The sequence below is a fragment of the Plecotus auritus genome (assembly GCF_963455305.1).
Source record: "Plecotus auritus genome assembly, chromosome: 4".
NCBI lineage: Eukaryota > Metazoa > Chordata > Mammalia > Chiroptera > Vespertilionidae > Plecotus > Plecotus auritus.
In genome coordinates this window covers 156,130,945-156,155,012 of record NC_137775.1, presented here as the reverse complement: position 1 = coordinate 156,155,012, position 24,068 = coordinate 156,130,945, and the positions used below count along the sequence as shown (strand labels likewise).

The window sequence follows — 24,068 nt, the reverse complement described above, 5'->3', positions numbered from 1 at the left end:
TAAGAAAGAAAGACTATACAGGCAACAAGTATTGTTTTGTCAAAACTTGTGTCAAAGATAGTAGGGAGAGGACTTGAACAACAGAAAATTTAAAGCATATTCATGCATCGGTCAGCAGAATAAAGCATCCTGTCCTGGAGTCTCTTTTTTATGGGCCATATTCTTTCTAGCAGAAGAAATAGAAGCCAGTGTCACACAGCATGTGAGGAATCAACATGTGATTGAATGGAGTTTGCCTGGTCCATGATGTTTTTCTTTCAGAAAGGCCATTGGATAAAATGCTAAGCAGGTCATTGTTTTTTAAGGAAACAAAATACTAGAAAGAGGGAAAGATACTGAAGAATTTTTCAAATAGTCATATGTTAACATGTGAAAGGGTATAGAAATGTGGTTTATTTTAGTGGGAGAAAAAAATCATAAATTTATGTACATTAGGAAAATACATAATGTTAAAATCCATGTGAAACTTTCTACTCTGAAAATGTTTACAAAACAAAAACCAGTAGACTTTTTGAGAGCCTTCTCAATACTTTATGCAACAAAGAATATTGTATTCTTTAAAACCAGAAGCAAGAGTTAGTTTTTCTTTTGGTGGGACAGTTAAATGGTTCAAATTCATTTTTAGTACCAAGAAAACATTTCAAATGTTTTATATGTAAAATAGACAGCAGAATATTTACATTGGGTATTGAGATTTAAGCTTCTTTAACTTTACATTTATTTAAAGTTTATTTGCACCCAGCTGATGTTGCTCAGTAGTTGCGCCACCCATGAACTAGGAAGTCAAGGTTCTGATTCCCAGAGCACATACCCGGGTTGTGGGCTCAGTACCAGTGAGGGGCATGAAGGAGGCAGCCAATCAATGATTATTTCTCATCATTGGTTTCTGTCTCTCTCTTTCTCTCTCTTCCTCTCTGAAATCAATAAAATATATATACTTTAAAAATATGGGCAATAAAAACATATTTTTTAAAAAAGTTTATTTGTGCCCTAACCGGTTTGGTTCAGTTGATAGAGCATCAGCCTGGAAACTGAAGGATCCCAGGTTCGATTCCGGTCCAGGGCATGTACCTTGGTTGCGGGCACATCCCCAGTAGGGGTTGTGCAGGAGGCATCCGATCAATGATTCTCTCTCATTGATGTTTGTAACTCTCTATCCCTCTTCCTTCCTCTCTGTAAAAATCAGCAATATCCTATCTAATAAAAGAGTAATATGCAAATTAACCACCACTCTGCTATACCCACAAACCACGCCCACCAGCCAATCAGGAGTGAATATACAAATAAACCCAACCAAGATGGCTACGGCCACAGCAGGAGGGAGTCTTGGGTTTCCCCGGCAATGGAGGAAGCCAAGCTTTCCACCTGCCCTTGCCAGCCTAGGCCTCCACTCAAGGCTACAAAGTTTCAATGATAGAAGATACATAAACCCAAACAGAAATGGCGGCAGCCACGGAGCTGGAAAGAGCAGGAGGCTAGGGTTGCCCCCGGCGATGGAGGAAGCCAAGCTTTCCGCACACCCTGGCCAGCCCAGGCCTCCACTTAAGGCTACAAAGTTTCAATTATAGAAGATACATAAATCCCAACAGAAATGGCTGCTGCCACCGAGCAAGCAGAAGGCTTGGCTCCGCTCCAGGCTACAAAGTTTCAATTGTAGACGATAAATAAACCCCAGATACCAGGGCCTCTGCTTGGGTCACCAGGGGGCGAACCACCACAGGCCCCTGGCCCAGGCCGCCCCACGCCCCAAGGGAAACCCCACCCTGATCCGGGACACCCTTCAGGGCAAACCAGCTGGCCCCAACCCCCACCCATGCACCAGGCCTCTATCCTATCTAATAAAAGAGTAATATGCAGATTGACCATCACTCCAACACACAAGATGGCTGCCCCCATGTGGTCAAAGATCCTGCCCCCATGTGGACACAAGATGGCCACCACAAGATGGCCAGCAGGGGAGGGTTGTTGGGAGGGACCAGGCCTGCAAGGGAGGGCAGTTGGGGGCGATCAGACCTGCAGAGGAGGGCAGTTAGGAGTGACCAAGTCAGCAGAGGAGGGAAGTTGGGGGCGACCAGGCCTGCAGGGAAAGGCAGTTGGGAGGGACCCAGGCCTGCAGGGAAGGGCAGTTGGGGGGGACCCAGGCCTGCAGGGGAGGGCAGTTAGGGGTGACCAGGCCTGCAGGGGAGGGCAGTTGTGTGGGACCCAGGCCTGCAGGGAAGGGCAGTTGAGGGGGACCCAGGCCTGCAGGGGAGGGCAGTTAGGGGTGACTAGGCCTGCAGGGGTGGGCAGTTAGGGGAAAACAGGCTGGCAGGGGATCAGTTAGGCATCAATCAGGCTGGCAGGCGAGTGGTTAGGGGGTGATCAGGCTGACAGGCAGAAGCAGTTAGGGGCAATCAGGAAGGCAGGCAGGCAAGCAGTTGGGAGCCAACAGTCCTGGATTGTGAGAGGGATGTCTGACTGCCTGTTTAGGCCCAATTCCACCAGGATTGGGCTTAAATGGGTAGTCAGACATCCCTCAAGGGGTCCCAGATTGGAGAGGGTGCAGGCTGGGCTGAGGGACAACCCCCCCCCCCCTCCGTGCACAAATTTCATGCACTGGGCCTCTAGTGTGTGTGTATATATATATATATGTAATTTTATTTGCCAGGTAGATCTTGTTTTTTCTTCTTTCCTTTTTCTAAGCATTAAAAAAATTACCCTATAAACATAATTTGAGAGAATAAATATATTTTAGAACTATATATATATATATTTGAACTAAATTCTTCTGATTTATAATCCTCTCATTCTTTAAAGTACTTATAACGTTTCTAATATGTGTAGGTAGTGAATTAATAAATGTCTTTATTTATAGTACATAATGCGAAGTAAAGACTATGCATCCTGAACTAATCTTCACCAATTCTGAATTATAGTGTAGTCTCTATACCACAGGAAGGAGATCAGACTTCATATGGAAAGGAACAAAACATTAATGGTTCAAAGCACACCTGCCTTTATACCAGTTAGCTATATTGGTTTTACTGCAAAGAACCAAATATCCTGGATCAATTAAAGTGATGTTGAGGTTTATCTTTTTGTAACCTGATCAATTAATCTATTCAGGAGGTCATGTTCTTGGATGTCATTTTAGGCCAAAATAAAAGAGGGAGCCTTGAGTTGGATGGATTTTATCATGGATAACCTGGGTCTTTAAAACAGAGCTCAATAATCTGCCCTGCAAAAGAAAACGTAAGCAGTCCAGTAATATGCAGGAATCCTGGATGACACTAAATATGGAGATTGTATATGCTAACTTACTGTGGTTGGAATAGGTGAAATGAAAACCTACAAGGTCAAAATTCAGGCTAGTATGGAAACACTGATAGTTTGAATAAATCAAATGAATTTAGGAGTAAAAGTTTGATTTAAATCTCTTAAAACTATTAATTTTTATCACTTGAATAAAAAATTTAATTCTATGTAAACTAACATACTCTGTTATAAATAATCTAGAGGCCTGGTGCATGAATTCGTGCACAGTTGGGGTCCCTCGGCCTGGTTGGCTATCCGGACCATCTTGCCCAGTCCCAATCCCAATCAGGGCCTATGGGGGTGGCTGGCCAGGGAGGGACCACGGGAGGGTCTCCAGGGCTTGTCCCGCCCATCTCACTCAGTCCTCATCTGCCAGACCCTAGCAGCAAGCTAACCTACCCTGATCGGTCGAACACTTAGCATATTAGGCTTTTATATATATAAATGTTAGCATATGTTTCTGTGTCCATTTTAAACCAGCATTCACCAGCAGCATCCATGCTCAGCTGGGACTGGGCTGTAGAACCTGTTGGTAGTAACAGAATGCTGAGGTTGTGCTAGGAAAACAGGGTTGAACTGGTTCCTGCATGTGCCTGGATTCCCTTCCCATAAGATGGCAAAAAACTGCCAGGTCTTGGCTTTTAAAGATGGTTTAGTAATGCATGTGCAACCCATCTGTGGATGCATAAGGGATTTCCTTCTCTGCTCAGCCCTCCAGCCACAGAGAGGGTTGCTGGTCCTCTCCCCACCCCCTTTCTTTCATTCTTCCTCTCCCACCAGGAGTGTATAGGCTCTGCGTACCAAGTGCATCTGATGCCATGCTAGGGAACTCCTTCCATGGACACTGATGTGAGCCAGGAATGCAGCCGGGTTTCCTTTTGCTGCATAGCTTACTTTCAGTATAGTTTGATTCAATGATTTAAAAACAAAACAGTCAATCTGATAATAAAAATATTTACACAATTCCGTTTTAACCTTTAATGTCGACCTGGATGACCTTCAACTACTACTCTGTGAAATGAAGCTCCCTGTGTCACCTGGATGAACCTTCCTTAGCAGGGGCTTCATATTCATTCATTTATTCTCTCTCTCTTTCTTTTTATAAGGTTTGGCAGCAAACCCATTAGCCTCAGTGATTGCAGTGAAGGAGAACAGTGGGAAGTCTCTCTCCATACATTAGCACTTCCCCGCCCTCCTACCTTTGTTCACTGCACATATCCTCCAGGTTTGATGTCCCATACTTCAGTTCTCCTGTTTTTAAAATGCTGATGGCAGTTAAGACCAGGTTTTGAGTTTGAAATTACAATTTCAAGTCACAAAATTGCATATACAAAGCATTGTTGTTCAAGATGTTTTACAGACTGTTGACATAACTATTTTGGCGAGCTGGTGGTCTTATAGGAAACTAATATTTATATACATATTTTTGACACACCTAAACTCTGGGAAGATCAAGGTGAAGGAAGAAAAGGGTGGACTTTTCTAATCAATTGTTTATGATTTTAAATACATTCTGATGTGAAACTTATGAGCCAAATAAGCAATTGTTCTTAATAATTTTCTTTTGCCTTTTACATAGATTTATGAGAAATACCAAGATTTGTATACTGTGGAACCAAATAATGCACGCCAGCTGGTGGAAATTGCAGCCAGGGATATTGAAAAACTTCTAAGCAACAGATCTAAAGCCCTGGTGGTGAGTTTAAATTGGGTCTGCTCGTTTTGTTATATTTTCCATTACTTATTATTCTTCATGCTTTAGTTGGAGGCTTTCTTTAGTATGCTTTCTTTACCACGGAAACTGTTCATCTAATATGTGCATGAAAGGTGAGATATCATGGTTTCATTGTGAATCCAACATAATCAGCTTACTTCTTATTATTAGTTTGTTAGGTGATTTTAATACATAGGAATAGTATATTCGTACATGGATGTATTTATACATATGTAAGTCACAATGTGTAATAATAATGTTTAAATTTATTGTACAACATAAAACCCACGAATATTGCCAGCACCCTTAACCCTGCCTTCTTAGAACTCTCCTGTCCCCTTACCTTGCCTCCCTGCCAGGGGTGGCCAACACTCTAGATATTTGATTACTTATTTCTTTATTTTAAAAAAGAGTTGTGCTTCACATGCATATTTGCCAGTTTGCTTTCTTTTTAGCTTTATTAAAATCACATTATACTGTATGCAGTTCTCAGTGACTTTCTTACATTATGTTTGTACTAGAGACCCAGTGCACACAATTTGGGCAGTCTGGGAGCCCTCGGGGGACGTCCGCCTGCAGGCTTAGGCCCACCAAGGGGTCCTTAGCGCTGCCTCAGAAGCAGGAGAGGCTCCCGCCACTGCCTCTGTGCTCACCAGCCATGAGCCCAGCTTCTGGCTGAGTGGCACTCCCCCTGTGGGAGCGCAGTGACCACTATGGGGCAGCTCCTGCATTGAGCGTCTGCCCCATGGTGGTCAGTGTGCGTCATAGCGACCGTTTGTCCCACTGTTCGGTCTATTTGCATATTAGCCTTTTATTTTATAGGATGATTTAATCAGGAGGTTTGTACTTAGATTTATTTTATTTTAGCCACAGTTAAATATTATTTTATGAGGATATATCTCAAATTTTCATTTATTCTCTGTTGGTAAATTATTATTTGGTGCTGCTAAATTTTCTTGAAAAAGTTTCCTGGTACGCAGTGCAAGGATATCTGTAGGGCCAATAGTGGAATTATTAGACTGTAGGTATTCAGAAAGTCAGCTTTACAATATTATTTCCTTCCCAAAATAGTTTCATCAATTTAGATGTACACTAGCAATATATTTTTAGTATCAAGGTTATCAACATAAAATACCCTTGGGAATATATAATAGATGCAAATCTATGAAAAACATGTAAATTGAACTGGTTGTTTTCTCAAATATCTACTAAAGAAATTTCCTAGGAGTTTCTAGAATTCAGTTGTTTGTCTTTTTTTTTAAAGGAAATGAACAACTGAAAGGATTTTTTTACTTTTTTTAGTGAAATGATTATAATTTCTATGATAAACTTTATTATGTCTGCACATATACTGATTTTATGTATTTGAACATTAAATTTTAAATTCTGGCTTTTATAGTCTGTTGATTAAACATGAAATCATAACTTATTTCATTGCTTCATGCTTAGCTTACATTTGTTTATATGTTTGACTCAAAACTATTTCAACCAATATCTTTTTTAAATTTCAGTATTTATTTTGACATTTTATTCATGCTTAAATTATACTGTTATCTTTTGATCTGCTCCAACAACCAAGTTTAGAAAGAGCTGAAAGAGAAACCACTGTCAAAAAAAATTTAGTTGCTTTTGCCATAAAACAAACCTCTTTTATAGCAAAACAGATTTTGCACTTAAGTCGTTTTTTGTTTTGTTTTGAGAGTATATAAAAACATGTCATGATTCTGATGAGTGATATGCATTGGGCTGTTACAGAATCCTATGAAATAGGCACACTTAAACATCTGTTCATTCTTGTTTTATTAATGAGGAAACTCATAAAGGTCTAGGGTTCTTGTCCAAGACTGTGTAGATAACATGAGGTTAAGGTGGAATTTCACTTTAGGACATCTGTCCATGAATCCAGCTTTTTTCCCTCTAATTCCACACTGATAATTTCAGCCATTTTATTTTCAAGATGTATTTCCTAAATTAGTATTTTTCTATTTTTCTTGCTATGCCTATGCCTCACAAACTGGCTCAATATGGTAATTATTCTGCTAACATTGTTGGATTATTCTTAAGCAATCTCAAGTAAAAAAAGAAACAATCGTTTAACATTGTTATTAACATTTATTTCAGCCTGCACTAGGCAGAAAATCTGCAAGTGTTAATGAACAGTTCATAGGAAAAAGCTTTTCAACAAAACAATCCAACCTCCTCCAATGGTGCCTCCTGAAAGATGGAGGTGTATTAAATAAGTTGTCTTATTGTTCACCAACCAGCACAGACAAGGGGATCTGCTGAGTTAATGAAGGTCTCTAGACATTTTGCTCAAAGAAAATAGGATCAAGGTTATAATAAACACATTTTTCTAGTGACACATTTCCAATTATGGTGTATCATGTCTCCCTCTGGCTGTCCTGGTAACTTTAATTAAAGCTGCTCTAATCTATTATGAAGCTTTAAATACTGTAATATGAGCCACCTCCCTCTTAATTCAACCTTGATATTTAGTTTCTGATTAGATAATGAAAAAGAGAAAGTAACAAATGTTTTCAAATGACTGTTAAAATAGTATTTTTTCTTTCTCCCCCCACCCCCCGTAGGTCATTGTTGATTAACCAAATCGTTTTGTGTATCTTTAGCTATTAAAGCAGTAGTTCTCTATTTTTCAAGTTTGTCATTGATATGGAGTTTGCTAAAATGAAGATTCCTGGCCTTTATCTATAGAAGGTTTAACTCAGGAAGTAAGAAAGAAATATCTGAAAACCAGATCCAAAGAAGTGATAAAGAGATTCAGAAAGAAATGTGAAGTTTTTAGAGACTCAAAGAATTTAAAATGTATTGTATTTGGGTTTTACGAATCATTGGTTTACTTTTACAAAAACAGATTCATTAGAATATATTGGAATGGAATAAAGACTACCAGTGTTAAAGAGTTTTTGGGAAGTGAGAAATTGGCAAGAAATTAATATGCTCAAGAAGTTTGGTAGGACAGTGAAAGAGAAAAATGGAGTACTACTATAGACTTTTTCTTTTTTTCAGAATGGAGGACATGTAAACATGCTTACAGACAGAAAGGAAGGAATCTATTAAATGTAAAACTAAGAAAAACACACACACCTGGATGTTGAAGGATAGTTCCAGAAAACACATACACCGATATTAGCGTAATGAATTTATCTTTGAAAAGGTGGACTATCTTTCATTTGAGACAGAATGGATAGTAAATATGAATAAAGATAATTAAACTTGCAGCTAGATGAAATTGGAAATCACACTGGATAACCACTTTTCTCTTGGTAAAGTAGAAGTCTTATATGCAAAAATAGGTGTTTGAGGACCGTATTAAAGATGTGGGGAAGCAAAGTAAGAAAAAGTGAAATGAGTCTTGTATAGGTAAGTGGTAAACAAAATATAGAGCCATCCTAACAGTGAGAAAAACAGAAGGTATAAGATATCCTCATGTTCTAAGAATGAGGTGCTAAGCTACATATGAATTTGAGAGTTGTCTGAAAGTATGTGTCTTGACAATTAGCCCTAAATCTATCTTGAGGGTATAAATTTATCCAGATTGAAGAGAACGAAAAAAATTCCTTTGGGAGAAGTATGGAATATTGTGCTATTTCTGTTTTCATAGATAAAAATGTGCTTACCCTTATCCTTAATCTTAGTATAAATGTTCTTGAGAGGATTGCTTGGATTGCTCATATATTTATTTCCCCTTGAATCTGAGTGGTAAAGGGACTAGCTAATCCACTAGTATTTTGTCAAATTTAGATTACTTTTATTTATTTGGATTTGACACTTGCTTCTGGATGCTAACAATAAAGTGCCAAGGCTAGAGATGCCTGTCCGATGGCTGAGCAATGAAAGGTGGCTCCATTGGGTGCAAGCTTACACGCAAATCAAAGCACTGGTGAGCCGTACCTAATGGACCTGGTCTGGGACTCGATCCAATAGAGCACGCTGCCAGGGGCAAACCAGTTCAGCAGAAAGAGGATAGACACACACTATCAGATGGGAACTGAAGCGTAGGGTGTAAGTGGCAGCCAGAAGTGTGGCATCGTAGTGAGATGTTCTGGAAACCTCCAAACAATGCAGGACGGCACCCCAAGAGAGGAGCAAGTCAGCGATGAACATCCACCGATGACAGAGTGTACCAACACACAATCATAGCGAGAAAGGTGTCCGTTACCAGCTTTCTCACAGTGCCATTGCTGAAATCTCCACCTGTGAGCTGGCAAGTGTCATCAAGATGGGATCAGGATGAGAAACTCAGAGAGTGAGTTTACCACACTCCTCACACAGAGACCCCGGAAATTTCTCAACCTGGAGCAGTACTGAGCTACTATAGGAAGTACAAATGAATTTTAAAATTAGATTTTCACTTTAACCCAAATTAGATATTTTAATTAATTAGCTAAGATTATTTTTAGGTATAAAAGTGATATGTACAGTGTTGCTTAGGACAGTTATGGAACCTCTAAGGCTTAAAGTTGTGTTCAAATACAGCTGAAGGGTGATTAGTACAGATTACAGGTTTATTTTCTTTCATGTAACAAGAAATCTGAGGTTGGTAGCTGAAAAGATTTCCAGAAGTCCCATTCTGCTACTTCTGTGTGTTTCTCACTGAATAAGTCCTGCCTGCGGGGGGGGGGGGGGGGGGGGGGAATAAGAAATATAGTTTTTGCCTCTCTGTACAAAATTGTACTCTTAGTTAAAATTTTAATCCAGCCAGCTGGTGTCTATGTCAAGACCTTTACAAGATTTAATGTGAGTTTTAGGAAAGAAAGTCTAGAGCAAATCCATTTTAAGAAACATAGGAAAGAAAAACATTGCTTTGTAAAAAAAATAAAACAAAACAAAACAAAAAACCCAACAACAATCACAGAGTTCTGCCCTGGCTGGTGTGGCTCAGTTGGTTGAGCATCCTTCCATGCTCCAAGAGGTCACCAGTTCAATTCCCAGTTAGGGCATGTGTCCAGGTTACAGACTCAATCCCCAGTAGAGGGCATGCAGGAGGCAGCCAATATATGTTTCTCTCCCTCTCCCTTCCTCTTTCTGCAAAATCAATAAAAACATATTTAAAACACACACACACACACAGAGTTCCACTCCTTTAATATGATTACATAATCAGATCAGCTTTTTCTATGGAGGATTGGGACTGTGTTAATAGTAGAAGAATGAAGACTCTTGAATCCATTTTAGATTGAGATTGGCAGAGTAAATATTATAAACATCAAGAACACTTAAGAATTAGTTACCAGTAGTTGAAATGTTTGAAATCATGAACTATGATAGGGAGGGTATGGTAATGGCCAATAATTATGAGTACAAGAAAGAAGACTATTATATGTGAATAAAGTGTAGGTTTATAGAGAACAATGGGAAAATAAGAAATTGTGGTACATGATGGGAATTTAAGAAACTAAGAGTTCTAGGTGATAACAAGGTTGAGGCATGAGTGAGTGAGCAGGTTGTTTGAATGGAGAAGAGTGAAAGCTTTTGAAGATATGCTATGGAGCAAATTCATAATTAGCATTTATTGAATGTCTGCTATGACCCAAACACTTATTGCTAGGCTCTTTTCAATATTTCTAACACAATTTCTATTCTGCAAAATAGGTATAATTGATCACATTTTAAAGATGAGAAAATGAAGGCTCAGGTAATTAAACATTTGTCCAATTTGACACAGCGAGCAAGCACTTCAAACCCACTTATGTATATATACAAGGTACTTGGTGTTTCCTGTGCGGCCTTTACTAGTTTAAAAACTTCCCACATTAACTCCTTTAATCTACATAGTACATGGACTGAAACTCAGATATTTTAAGTTCTTGACCAAGTCTTATACAGAGTGGGAGATTTGGGCTTGAATTCTTGTTTTATCTACCTTTTAGCATTATGTACCATATATCTCACCTCTATGACATCTCAGTAATCTGAGCCAAAATATATTTTGTCATTTGTTCAATCAATCGGATCTCTTTGTACAGGTGACATGTAACTATTATAACTAAGTAAGCCACACTAATTATGCCTTTGGTTGGGTCCCATAGTACCATTGGATTTAAGTCCCATAAAATGGCATCTTCAGCTGCATTGTTTGCTCTCAGACATCTAATACCTACTTGGAGCGTAGTTCAGCACTAAATAAGACACAGTCTACTAACCTGGCTTCACAATAGCATTCCTCTTGATTTTTGAAATCCAACTTTCACAGAGTACACAGATCTTTCAATAAGATATTTTTGTTTCTTGTTTTGTTGCTAATGCTTATAAGGCAACTATTTACATACACAACCTCCAAACACAGTATTTTTTTTAAACACTGTGATATCTGGGAGTCTTGATTTAAATTTCAAATGGAATTAGTAGAACATCAGAATCATGCGTAGCTGCTTTGAAGAACAGGCCAGGTGTCAACCGAGGATATGTGCATGCTTTCCGCTGCCACTGAGAAGCCAAGCCAGGTCTACGAACACCTGTGTCTTAACAGTCCTGCTCACTGTTTCAGAAGACAGTGACTGTAGCACTTTACCTTCTAGTATGAAAGCTTCTTACACTTATTGATGCACCTTCGCATTTGATAAGTATATATTTTACTGTTTTAGTTAGAATTTTAAAAGTTGGCTGTGGGTGTAGATTGATACAAATACATGATTTTTTTTTCAATTTACCATCATAAATGATAGGCTATCAGAATTTTCACTCAAAACATCTGATTTTTTTTTTTTTTGTGTGTGTGTGTGTGTGGCTTAAATGGGAGATGCCTGTATTTCTTGATACCATTTGTTAATGTGTTAAATGGAAATCTCTACACATACCACCACATTTCCTCTCTCAGGTTACACACTTTAGTGGCATATTTATGGATTTTTAAATCCATCATGATAATGACAGGACTTTGGGGCCAAGCAGAAGAGATGGTGAAACATTAAGTGCTGCTTAGGATCTCTTAAATTACTAAGAAGGAAACAACAGATCCATATAACTATAACTATGCTGCACCTCTCTACCACACTCCGCATTTTAATTTTTATAACATTCTGTTTTGATTTATATATTATTTAAACGTTTGTAGTAAAGTGTTTTTAAACAACACCTTCTGTTGTAAATTGCTTAGTGCTAAGAGTACTCCTCCCCGCCCCCCCCATTCCATGAAGTAGTGTCTGCACTAAATGACTGTATGAACATAGACACTTCTGGAAAAAGCTAGGTACCAAAAATATTTTGAAGATGGAGAGCACAATTAATAGTATAATGCACCTAATTTTTTAATGGAAGGTATTCAGATAAGAAAACGTTCTGGGCAACAATTATAGTTTCTTCCTAATAAAATAAATAAATCCCTTTTGGAAATGTGATTCTCATTGTCCTGAGTTGACAATCTATAGGTTCAGAAAGTAATATTTAAAGTACCACCAAGAGCATTACTGTGTTGGCAATTTGATAAAGATAATGTATGCTCTGATAACATAGCACTTGCAAAAATTAGAGTAAAAGGGAGTGATGGGTTTGTTGATTGGATTGAGTACAATGGGAATTAGGTGAAATGACTTGCAAAATGAAAATATGAGGCCCTTTTAAAAAGCGATTAAGACTTTCAAGATTGCAGCAGCAGAGCATTAAACCAACTGTGGGCCCATCTGAGTGAAGGGCCCTATCTAACTGCAGAAGTGACCCCCCATAAGGCTGGCCAGTCCTTGCACACAGTTGATTAGTGGCAGATCTGGAATGGGACTTGGGATTATTAACTACTCATCCAGTGCTCTTTCTCTAATGATAGTCATTGAACTTTACCAGGTGACTTGAGGGTCTATGAAACCTATGACAATTGTTAAAAAGATAATCCCAAATGAGGCAAAAATCCATATTTCATTCCACTTCTATTTTTAAAAAATTGCAAACTTGTCCCAGTAGGACTATAGAAATGTTCTGATCTAAATGTGCTAGTAAGTGGTGTTTTGTATAAAAATAAATAGAGAGAAACAGTGCTAATCCAAGGCCAGCCTCTTTGACTTACCTAATGGAATCTTTAGCTAGAACTCCATAGCATGCCAGAAAAACGACCCGATCAAGTAGTGTTTGCTAATGATAAGCACTGTTGAAACCATTTATAGAGATGAACTTCAAGTAGTGCTCTGATTCCTAAACATTCTTCACTCTATTTATTTTTATTTTAAAATATTTTTTTAAAATCCCCACTCAAGGATATGCTTATTGTTTTATTTTTAGAGAGAGAGAAAGAGAAAAATCGATGTGAGAGAGAAACATTGACTGGTTACCTCTCATCCACGCCCCAACCCGGGACCAAACCTGCCACCTGGGCATGGGCTCTGACTGGGCATTGAACCCTGGCACTTTCACTGTCCAGGAGGACGCTCCAACCAGCTGAGCCTCACCGACCAGGGCTTAACTTAATTTTTTTTTTTAAATATATTTTTTATTGATATTTTACAGAGAGGAAGGGAGAGGGATAGAGAGTTAGAAAGATCGATGAGAGAGAAACATCGATCAGCTGCCTCCTGCACACCTCCTACTGGGGATGTGCCCGCAACCAAGGTACGTGCCCTTGACCGGAATCGAACCTGGGACCTTTCAGTCCGCAGGCCGACGCTCCAACCAGCTGAGCCTCACCGACCAGGGCTTAACTTAATTTTTAATCTATCGAGGTTTAGGTTTCCCTTTCCTCATTACCCCCTGATTATCCTGCCACATAATTACAAAAACTCTTAACTCTTCTTCAGTGCATTCATTTTCTAACTTTTACTGAGTATCGTGCAGGCTGAAGCCCTATGTGAGATACCCAATGTCACATAGCTTGGTGTTTTGTTTTTTTTTCTTCTTGCTCTCTTTTTTTTTTTTTTTTTTTTGTATACATAAGAATTCTTTTGTATCTATTCTTCATAGTTTTTTAGAGCTTATAAAATTAAGAACTGCATTTACAAAGATGAGCTCTCCGTGCCTTCCTTAACATTCCCTGGCACAATTTGCAATTAGAATAGAATGCCCTGTTTATTTAATTAAAATATCATAGAGTCATAAATCTTGAAGGAATTTTGGGAATTTGTTTTTCTGACTTCCCCTTAGGCAGGTGAATGTTTAAACCACCAAGGATAGGGAGTTAGCTGTTCTTTCCTGGAATGTTTTCAGTAATGAAGCTTCCACAAATATAATGCCCAGTTATTATTGTTTAGCTTTGATTTCTAACATTCATGTCCTTATCTAATTTAAGACATTTTACTTTATTTTCCCCATGTACATTAAAATTTGATTGGCATTCTTCTTATGATAATATCTCATTTTGTGTGTGTGTGTTGGGGGAGGTGTCGGGGGTAGAAGGAACATCATCAACTCCTCATAGCTTAGTGTCTTGACAAATGATGACTCTCAGTTGCCGAGCAGCCATTCTTGCCAGACATTGTGTTAAATGCTTTACATGTCTTATCGAATTTAATCTTCAGAACAACCTTATGAGGTAGGTGTGTTATTGGTTCTGAAGATCAGAGTTATGTTGAGATATAATTGACCTGCGGCACTGTATAAATTTAAGGTGTACATCATAATGATTTGACTTACATATATCATGAAATAATTACCATAGTAAGTTTAGTTAACATCTATCATCTCATATAGATACAAACAACAATACACATCTTTACATATGGGAAAACTTTTGATTATTTTATTAGAATAAGTCATATAAATGGAATGGCTGAGTCAAAAGCAGATTGGCATTGTTTATATTTTTCTTTTAAGGAAATTATCTTTAATCTTTCTACGAACTCTTTCTCTGCCTTCTTTTTATGTGTGCTAGTAAATAACAGGACTTCTGAAAAATTAGGTAGGAATGACCTGGTTGCATTTAGCCCAGTATAATAAGTTAAATAGGGTTTGGTAAGCAAGACTTAATTTTAAATGATAGGTATATTTTTAATTATTATAATAATGTCAAAAACTCAGACTGTTTTCTACGGATTAGTGACTTTGTTTTTTGGCAATATAATCAGTTCAAAATTAACAGGCTGGCTGGGTCAAACATCTGCCTTCCAGATTTATTTAAAAAAACATACAGCCTGAGAGTTGCAGTTCCTGATTCCACATGCCTGCTCCTATGCTCTGTCTTGTATGTTTTATCGCAGCCACGGGCAGCATGCCAACCTGCCACACTGCATGAGTGATCCTGCTGTCGGCAGACCTTGTATTCTAGGGCAGCTGACACCATCTAAGCCCAGTTATGAGCAGGCACCAAATTGTGTCTTGACAGCCCGGGCATTCGTTCCAAAAGACTGTCCACTCCTTCTCTGGCTAATTCATCCATTTAGTCCCAGGATTCATTACTCCCCAATTACAGCTACTCCTATAAATGTTGGCCTATTGTTGCCTGACAAACCAATCCCCTCTGGTTGTTTATACAGTCTTTTCCCAGAAATTCTACGTCAGCCAACTTAAATGTCCAATAATAAATAATAATAATGACTCATTTTCTACCAGGGACTTTACAGAGAATTTATGGCCCTGTACATTACTGCCTATGCCATTATTTTCTCTAGCACAACAACATAATGTGACCTCTTAAAAAGGAAAAGAACTAAATCATCCACTATGATATTTATGTGCTCAGAATAGTTCTTTAAAATATGGATGTTCAGTAGCCAGTTTTGCAGACTTGTTCCAGAGACAAGTTTGACACTTGCCGAAGTGTTCATTCTCATTAAATGACTTCGCACATGTCCACTTTCCCCTCTCAAATGTGCATTTTTAAATTACAAGATCAATATAGATTTTAACAGTATATAATTTCTGATGCCTTTGTTAGTAACTATATTTTGACTCACTAATTATAACCATTAAAATGAAATTAATCTTCACAATTTCTCAGAGAGACTGATGATGTTTTTAAGGTTAAATATTAAAATGTTTTAAAACTAACAGCTTATGTAACTTCTTACATAGAAGGAGAATAGTAATAACAATTTATTAAGTGCTTATGACAAGTGCTAAGGCCTTTATTTGTGTTTATGAATTTCAACCCTTACAATATATTTCCACATTTGATATTAATATTGTACCTCTTGAAATTGGGGCTTGGTATATTTTGTCAGTTTTGTAACATTCTCATCTTTTGTTTTGCCAGTTTCCAGTATTTAAAAAAAACACCATTTTTTTATGCATGAAGAAAGACTTTATTTAAATAAAAAAAATATTATCTCTATTTTATGTAGATACTTTGCCCAATGATTTGAATCGAGTTGCATTTAATTTTGAAGCTTTATAGCGGCATTTCTCCTCACTCTGCCTTGCATTTATTATGTGTCAGACACTGCTGAGTTATTTTATATGTATTATTTCATTTAATAATTTCTTCTCTTTCTCTTACTCTCCTCTATCACCTCTTTTCTTTTATTCCTTCCACCCTCTGGGTCCCTCTTCTTCCTCTTCTTCAGTATGATAAGGTGAGGAATTATAGATTACAAAGTTCTAAGTATATCATCCAAGGTCATGTAGTTCTAGAATGGTACTTTTGTTTCAAAATAAGATTATAAATTATTATGTTTTATTTTATATAAGGTGTACAAAGAAGTGGTAATTATATCATATATATATATATATATATATATATATATATATATATATATATAATTGATTTCGGAGAGGAAAGGAGAGGGAGAGAGAGAAAAACATCAATGATGAGAGGGAGTCATCAATCAGCTACCCCTTGCATGCCCCGCACTGGCAATCAAGCTGGAAATCTGGGCATGTGCCCTGACTGGAGTAGAATTGTGACTAGCTGGTTCATAGGTCAACTCTCAACCACTGAGCCACGCTGGCTGGGCTGATAGCTTATTTTAATTTTAATTGCAATGTAAAAGGAGAGGAATACTACACCCCTACAAAAAAGAAGGAACTTTTACCATTTGCAACAGCATGGATGGAACTGGAGAGCATTATGCTAAGCAAAATAAGCCAGTCAGAGAAAGATAAATATCACACGATCTCACTCATATGTGGGATATAATGATCAATATGATTTGATGAACAAAAATAGATCCAGAGACAAATGGCAGGGGAGGGGGGTTAGAGAGCAACCAAAGGACTTGTATGCATGCATATTAGCATAACCAATGGACACAGACACTGGGGCGGTGGGGGCTTGCCGGGGTGTGGATGGTTTGGGGGGCGGGTGGTCAATTGGGGAAAAAGAAGACATATGTAAAACTTAAGACAATAAAAAAAGGAGAGGAATACTAAAAGAGAAGGAGGGGTGGAGGCAACAAAGGAGAGAGGATATAGACTTTTTATTATCTAGTATTACTATTACTGGTAATGCATTAATGTGTGGTTGTCTAGTGATGGAGACAGAGATCATAAAACCTAAAAATTTTTATGAAGCTTAGTATAATTATTTGGGTTTATATATGAAAAGCAACTATTTTGGAGTATCTACAAGCCAACACACTGTGCTGGGGCTTTTGTACCATACGTGAATATATTTTTGGAGTGTTTTAAGGAAACTGGATAGTAACACATACAGTTGTGGTATAAAGATCAACATTAATTAGAATGGTCCTTATTTGTAAACTTGAACTTAAATGCCATGCAGATATTCACTCTTGTTACATCCAACGAAACCAATGACTTTTTGGTATTGTCTCTCTCATTTAGATGATATTTCAAGAAGTAAATTTTACTAGCACCGAAAGCATTGGTTATAGGCAAAGGTTCAGAGTAAGTGAATCACTCACAATTCTAAACTTAAGGTCTATTTAAATTAACCAACTTTTAATTACAAATAGTGAGAAACTTGGGGCATGGTATATAGTTAAAGGACAAGAGCTGTTGCTCTATTCAAGGGGAGAGAGATGCATTATGGCAGTGGGAAAGGGAAAATATGGAAACCATCTGAGTTTATCTCATAGGGCACAAAGAACTTCCGAACTCTCAGAATTTTTGTTCTTCCTAAAATGTATATTCGTTTAAAGTATTCCCTATCATTCCTTTGCTCCCGATAGTGGTTTGCTGGAGATTTATAATTTTGAAAATGATGCTATCTTTTGGGAATGTGCAGGGGGATAACTCTTTCTAAAATTTCAATGATGCTAACTGTCTGCCAGTCATCTGGTTGGGAAAATCAGTGCTGCTTAATGTTCCTGCACTTCCATGATCCAATTTCTCTTCTCTAAATGGTCGTGTCTAGTCCTTAGTTGACATGTCACACCAATTGCCCCGTGGCTGTTGGGAGCTAAATCAGCATATTAAGAAGCAGCAAGTGGCACCTCATGCCTGCCCTGAGGAAAGTTACCCTGTGTTAGTTACCGCTCGGATCCTCAGCTGCTCTCCCCGGATACTTCAGACACGCTCACGGATGCCAAACAGCATTTCTCAGCTGCACAGGAGGACACGGAAAAAACACTGGAAGGAGGGCAGTTTAAAGACATAAAGGCAGGTCCTGTCAAGGCAGGCCATACTTTTCCCCTCAGCTGCACACACAGAGGAATTATCCCTGTGATCTGCCAGTGTTTTATTGCCACATAAGTAGGCGTCCGTTACAAAGGGAGCAGGCGGTGTACATTTTTGTTGTGTTTGTGTGACAGTAGTAATTTTCTACTTCTTTATTCAGTGACAGTGTTTAAAAGGGAAAATAATGGATGCATTTTAAGAGGCAGTGAGCTCCAAAAGGCTCTTGGTAGTTTCTGTAAATGTATAATCATTTCTGTGGTACAACTAATGTTTAAAAAGAGGATGATGTTCAACTAACATTAGCCAGTGAAAGACTGGGGTCCGCCTAGTGTGCCCTGGATGATATTGGTATGTTCGTTTCTGATTCGCTTTGTGGTGTGACCAGTTCAAGTAGTACTGAATCAGATATTTTGATTGATACATTAAATCCTGAGTTAGGTGCTTTGGTGTTCTTTTCTGGTCAAATAGGAAACGGTCCCATTATATTTGCTTCTCATCAGAGAGGAAAATAAACACTTGTGGGCATGTTTTCTTTTAAGGAACTGATGGGGTCAGGGAATGAATGCTATAGCTGCGTTGCAAAACAGTACATACTGAAGTGACTAGGAGTTTGACAGCTTGAAAACGAGAAACGCTTGTAAAAATAAAATGTGTAATTAAGGTTCTCAGGTCTAAATTTCTATAAATTCATCAAAATCCTTCCTGCTACTCCAAGAAGGTTTCTAATTATGTGTCTTTCTGCTAATTAATTGTGGTAGCTCAATGCTTCATCCACTATAACAGCTGTGGCTCTCAGGGCTTAAAGCTGCAAGATTTTAGCCTGACACAGTGAGCAGGCTGACTCAGATGTCACAGATGCTGTGCAATGTTAACCCTATTTTAAAAGGGTCACTTATAGAAACAGCCTTTACTATTCAATGTCTACATGTCAAGTCTCACATTTCCCCCTACCCTTTAAGTCCTTTATGCTGTGACAAAGTTGTCCTGTGTTATGAAATAGTGACTCATTTATGTTCATGCACTGCAAATCACTAAACCGTCTGTCCTGCTAAATTTTGAAACTCTCCTTCCAAGTTCAGTGTCTAAGTCAGAACATAGTTAAGAGAGACAGAGAGTTTATTTTTTCTGGATAGTCTTAGGGGTACGTGGCCCAAGGTGCTCTTGTTATTGAGAATGAATCTTTTCTCCTCTGATATTTGTTCTTTTATTATAACAAGTAATATTTTGCCTTAACTTATAAGTTTAAGAGTGTTTTGTTTTTTTTAACCCTTCTGGAATGTTCGGGGAAATAGGCAATAAGGAGTATTTGAAGCACATGTTTTCTTTCTTTCCCCAAAAATTATGTCTTGTGTTTCACTTCCTTTTCTGTAAGATTTTGTGCAACTAATAATTAAATGGCAAATCTTTGTCTGTTGTTTAATTTAGTGTGCAAAAATATTGATAGCTATAGACCTCTGTATACTAGTTATCTTCAGTTGATACATTTTGGACTGATTTGTTTTTGTTCTTTTGTTGATATTTAGATTTTTAAATTATTTTGTTCACTAAATTTATTGGGATGACATTGATTAAAAAGATGATATAGATTTTAAGTATAAAGATTATATAGGTTCAAGTATACATTTCTATGGTACATGATCAGTATATCGTATTGTGTGCCCACCACTCAAAGTCAAATGATCTGTCACCATATATTTGGTTCTTTTTACCCTTTACTACCCTCCACCCTGCTTCCCTCTGGTAACCACCATACTATTGTCTGTGTCTATGAGTTTCAGTTTTATATCCCACATTTAAGTGAAATCACATGGGTTTTAGCTTTTTCTGACTAACTTAATTTGCTTAGCATGATATTCTCAAGGCCCGTTCATGTTGTGGCAAATGGCCATCAGATATATGAAAAGATACCCAACTTCACTAGCTATTGAAGAAATGCAAATCAAAATTATCACCAGATAAATTATCACTACCCCTCACACCGTTAAAATGGCTATTATCAACAAGCTATGTAATAACAAGTGTTGGAGAGGTTATGGAGAAAAAGGTACCCTCATTCACTGCTGGTGGGAGTGTAAATTGGTATAGCCACTATAGAAAACAGTATGGAGGCTCCTCAAAAAATTAAGAAAAGCATTACCAGCCCTGGCTGGTGCGGATCAGGTAGTTGGAGCATTGTCCCATACACTGAAAGTTCATGGGTTCGATTCCCAGTCAGGGCACATATCCAGGTTGCAACTTCAATCTCTGGTTGGGATGAGTTCAGGAGGAAACCCATTGATCTTCCTCTTCCTCTTCCTCTTCCTCTCCCTCTCCCTCTCCCTCTCCCTCTCTCTCTTCCTTTCTCTCTAAAATCAGTGGAAGCATATCCTCAGGTGAGTATTAAAAAATAATAAAGTTACCATATAACTCAGCAACCCCTCTTCTGGGTATCTACCTGAAAATTTGAAAACATTTAATCGCAAATATATATTCATGGTGGCCAAGACGTGGAAACAACCAAAGTGTCCTTCAATATATGATTGATAAAGAAGATGTGGTACATTTATGTAATGGAATATTACTCAGACATAAGAAAAGATGCAATACTGCCATTTGTGATATTTAGATTTTTATAAAGTGAATATATCATCTTGTAAAAACATGATACAACTACATTAACAATATAAAATACAGATATGAAAACATAAATTAAAAATTAGCTCTTAAATATAGTACCGTAATCAATCCCCTTATCAACTTTCAGAAAAAATAGCATTGATATTTTCTAGACTATTAGTTTAAATTTTGTTGTACATATTTGGCTTCAGGTATATGAATAGTCTAAAGCTGAGCAATCATCTGTTTTGTTACATGGGATTCTTCTATAATTATTTTAAGCATGCTCGCTTCCCTGACATCTGAATAAGTTTTACATTAGGAGGCAATAAATGATACACCTTGTTATTAATCTTTAATCAATCTCTTTGTTTATAAACATGTTTTTCTCCTAAGAATAAAAGACTCATTTCAAGGCTCAAAAGCCATATTTTTGTTGTGACTAAAAAGCCAGTTACAGTGAAAATAAATGAGAAAATTATAAGTGTAAATACCTCTGATTTTCTTGATTCAAGAGAGAAAGACCTGTGATAAAGGTACCCGATATCAACTTAAAAATTTTTCTGTTTCTGTTATATGACACATCAAACAAAAAAAAAATTCTTTAAATTTCATATGATGAATACAAAGTTATGTTATTATCTAGCTTATGTTACTGTTAAACAAAATAATGTAAAAGTTTACTAGAGTTATGATTAATTGTTATGGTTTAAATAAGCATGTTTATCTCAAAACTCTATTAACATAAGTTTAAGGAATAAAGAGGCTTAAATCTGTAAGGATAACAATTATAGAAGGTAAGGTCACAGAAGGGCTGCTAACAACATTTAGAACCAGACCAGAGTGCTCCTTGACTTAACAAGAGTAGAAAGCAAAAAGCTAAGTGCCTACACTAGAATAATATGTAATAAATATGTACCACATTGAGAAAAAATTCCATTTGTGCCCCAGAACTCTGGTAGAGCTTAGAAATTAGAGCTACAACATGACTTTGGAAGGTTGGGTGCAAGGTATGGCTGAAGACATAAAGATTGATTAAGAGGATTTACAAGAAGTTCCCTTCTCAAATGCCTCCCTCACTGAACTCAGGGCAGTGTTGAACTTAGGAAGCTCTGTACCCAGAGATAGCAGGAGATAAGAGAAGTGTCATTATTCTAAATGAGGAAACTCTTTTCAGAATTAAAGGAAGTCTGTATCTTGAGCTGTGAACTTCTCAGTTTCCTTCCTTCTTGAATCCCAGAATTAGAGAGGAGTTTGGAGACTTAATTTCTGGAGATATTGGCCCAAGAGATGAGATGTATAGAGACTGACATTTTGGGATTCACCAACAAAATGACCAGCTCACCAACTGATCAACCTGTGGTGAAGCCCATGTATCAGCAAGCGTGTTCATGCACATGGAACTTTAAATCAGCTTTTCAATGCCTTACTCTTTAAAAATATTTTTTCTAAACATAATTTATTTTTATGCATTTAATATATAAAATGTTATTCATAGAGCAAGCAACCAAACAACATTAGCAGATATCCACCTGAACTACCTATGGCAACACTAGTCTCCATTGTGAGAATTCTCTCCAAAATGACTTGTAGTCACTTCTGCAGTGGGTTTGACATTTTTTAAACCATGGCAATATTGTCACATACCCTTCTGGCTATGCTTGGCACATTCTGTATCAGTGATGCATTTTGAAAATGGTTCATGAGCTCAGATTTTTTTAAAAATTATTATCCAGTGGTGAGAGCTTTTCACTTTAAGCTACATAAAATCTGGTTACAAATTAAAACCTTCATGTACTCTCCCACTCCTTCCCAGGCTCTGCATCCCCAGGTTTATGCCTTGGAGGTATCCACCTCCAGTCACTTCCCCACAAGTCAGGGGAAGTCCCTGTTGAAGGGACTGACCTTTCCTTTAAGAGCCTGGCAATGTATAACTCCAGGGAAATCAGAAAGATTATCACAGTAAACTGCATGCCTTACCCATAAGTAATATTTATATCATCATAATTATATCAACACTGAATTTTAATTACCTAAAAATTATGACTACCTATATGGGAAAAATGAGGGAGGGAACAAGTGTGTGTGTGTGTGGGGGGGGGGGGGCGGGCAGGGGAAGTGACATAAGAAAACAAAATACTTTTTATAGGAGAAATTTTATGGGTATTATGTAAGCTTATAAAATAATATTTGGATGTTTTAGCATGTTATATTTTAAAATGGAATCAAATCACCAAGGAAAGGCAATATGATTGAGAATGGATGGCTCTGGTAATCAAGTGGGCGTGGAAAGAGATAAGGCAGGATTTTAAAAAATCATACTCTTATTTAACTTTATGACTGGCTATGCTGACTGACTTAAATTAAGCATTTGTATTATTTGGGAAAAATAAAACTGAATTAACCATAAAATAGCCCATGTAATTTCTAATTGAAAAGAAACATACTATATTTATATTTCTTCTATAAAATTGTGGAAAAGCCCCCCTAAATTTAGCAGGCCTTGTATCTTTGTTACATTTGTGCCTATTTTTAGGACAAGTGTAGTACTGCTAAAAGGTATATCTATTTTCGTCTTGAATTTTATATTCTTGAAATAGCAAGAATATAAAATAAAATTAATAAAATTGAAATCAACTACTTAGCATTCCTCCTTCTGTGCATCATCATTTAAATATTTGAGGCATCCTTTGATTGTTTCTGTTAGGCTGGCCTCTGGTGCCTTCCACAGAATCTACTTTTGGCCAGAAGTTTCACTAACTCCCACCTGGAATATAGTGACCACTTCTGAAATGCTACTCCACCTCCTAATCTCTCTCTGCTTCAATTTGTTCTTTAGTGCTTGCAGGTTAAACTTCAGAAGTCACAACAGTGATGCTGGTTATTCTCTCGGTGAACAAAAAGGAGGGAAGGGAAAGGTAAAGCAAAACCTTTTCAGTGGAAAATAATCATCTTGGGAAAGGCACATTATGTCATTGTTTTTGGTGCCAGGGATAAGGTTATTCAAACT

General features: G+C 37.5%; 1 protein-coding gene across 4 annotated transcripts in view; it reads left to right on the top strand.

Annotated features, from left to right (window-relative positions):
* Positions 1–24,068, top strand: part of CACNA2D1 (calcium voltage-gated channel auxiliary subunit alpha2delta 1) — a 393,063-nt gene that overhangs the window by 77,704 nt on the left and 291,291 nt on the right. For all 4 annotated transcript variants that reach the window (XM_080665796.1, XM_080665795.1, XM_080665798.1 and 1 more), the window contains exon 3: positions 4,874–4,990. In XM_080665796.1, the coding sequence (XP_080521922.1) occupies positions 4,874–4,990 (117 nt within the window). The remainder of the gene's footprint in view (positions 1–4,873; positions 4,991–24,068) is intronic.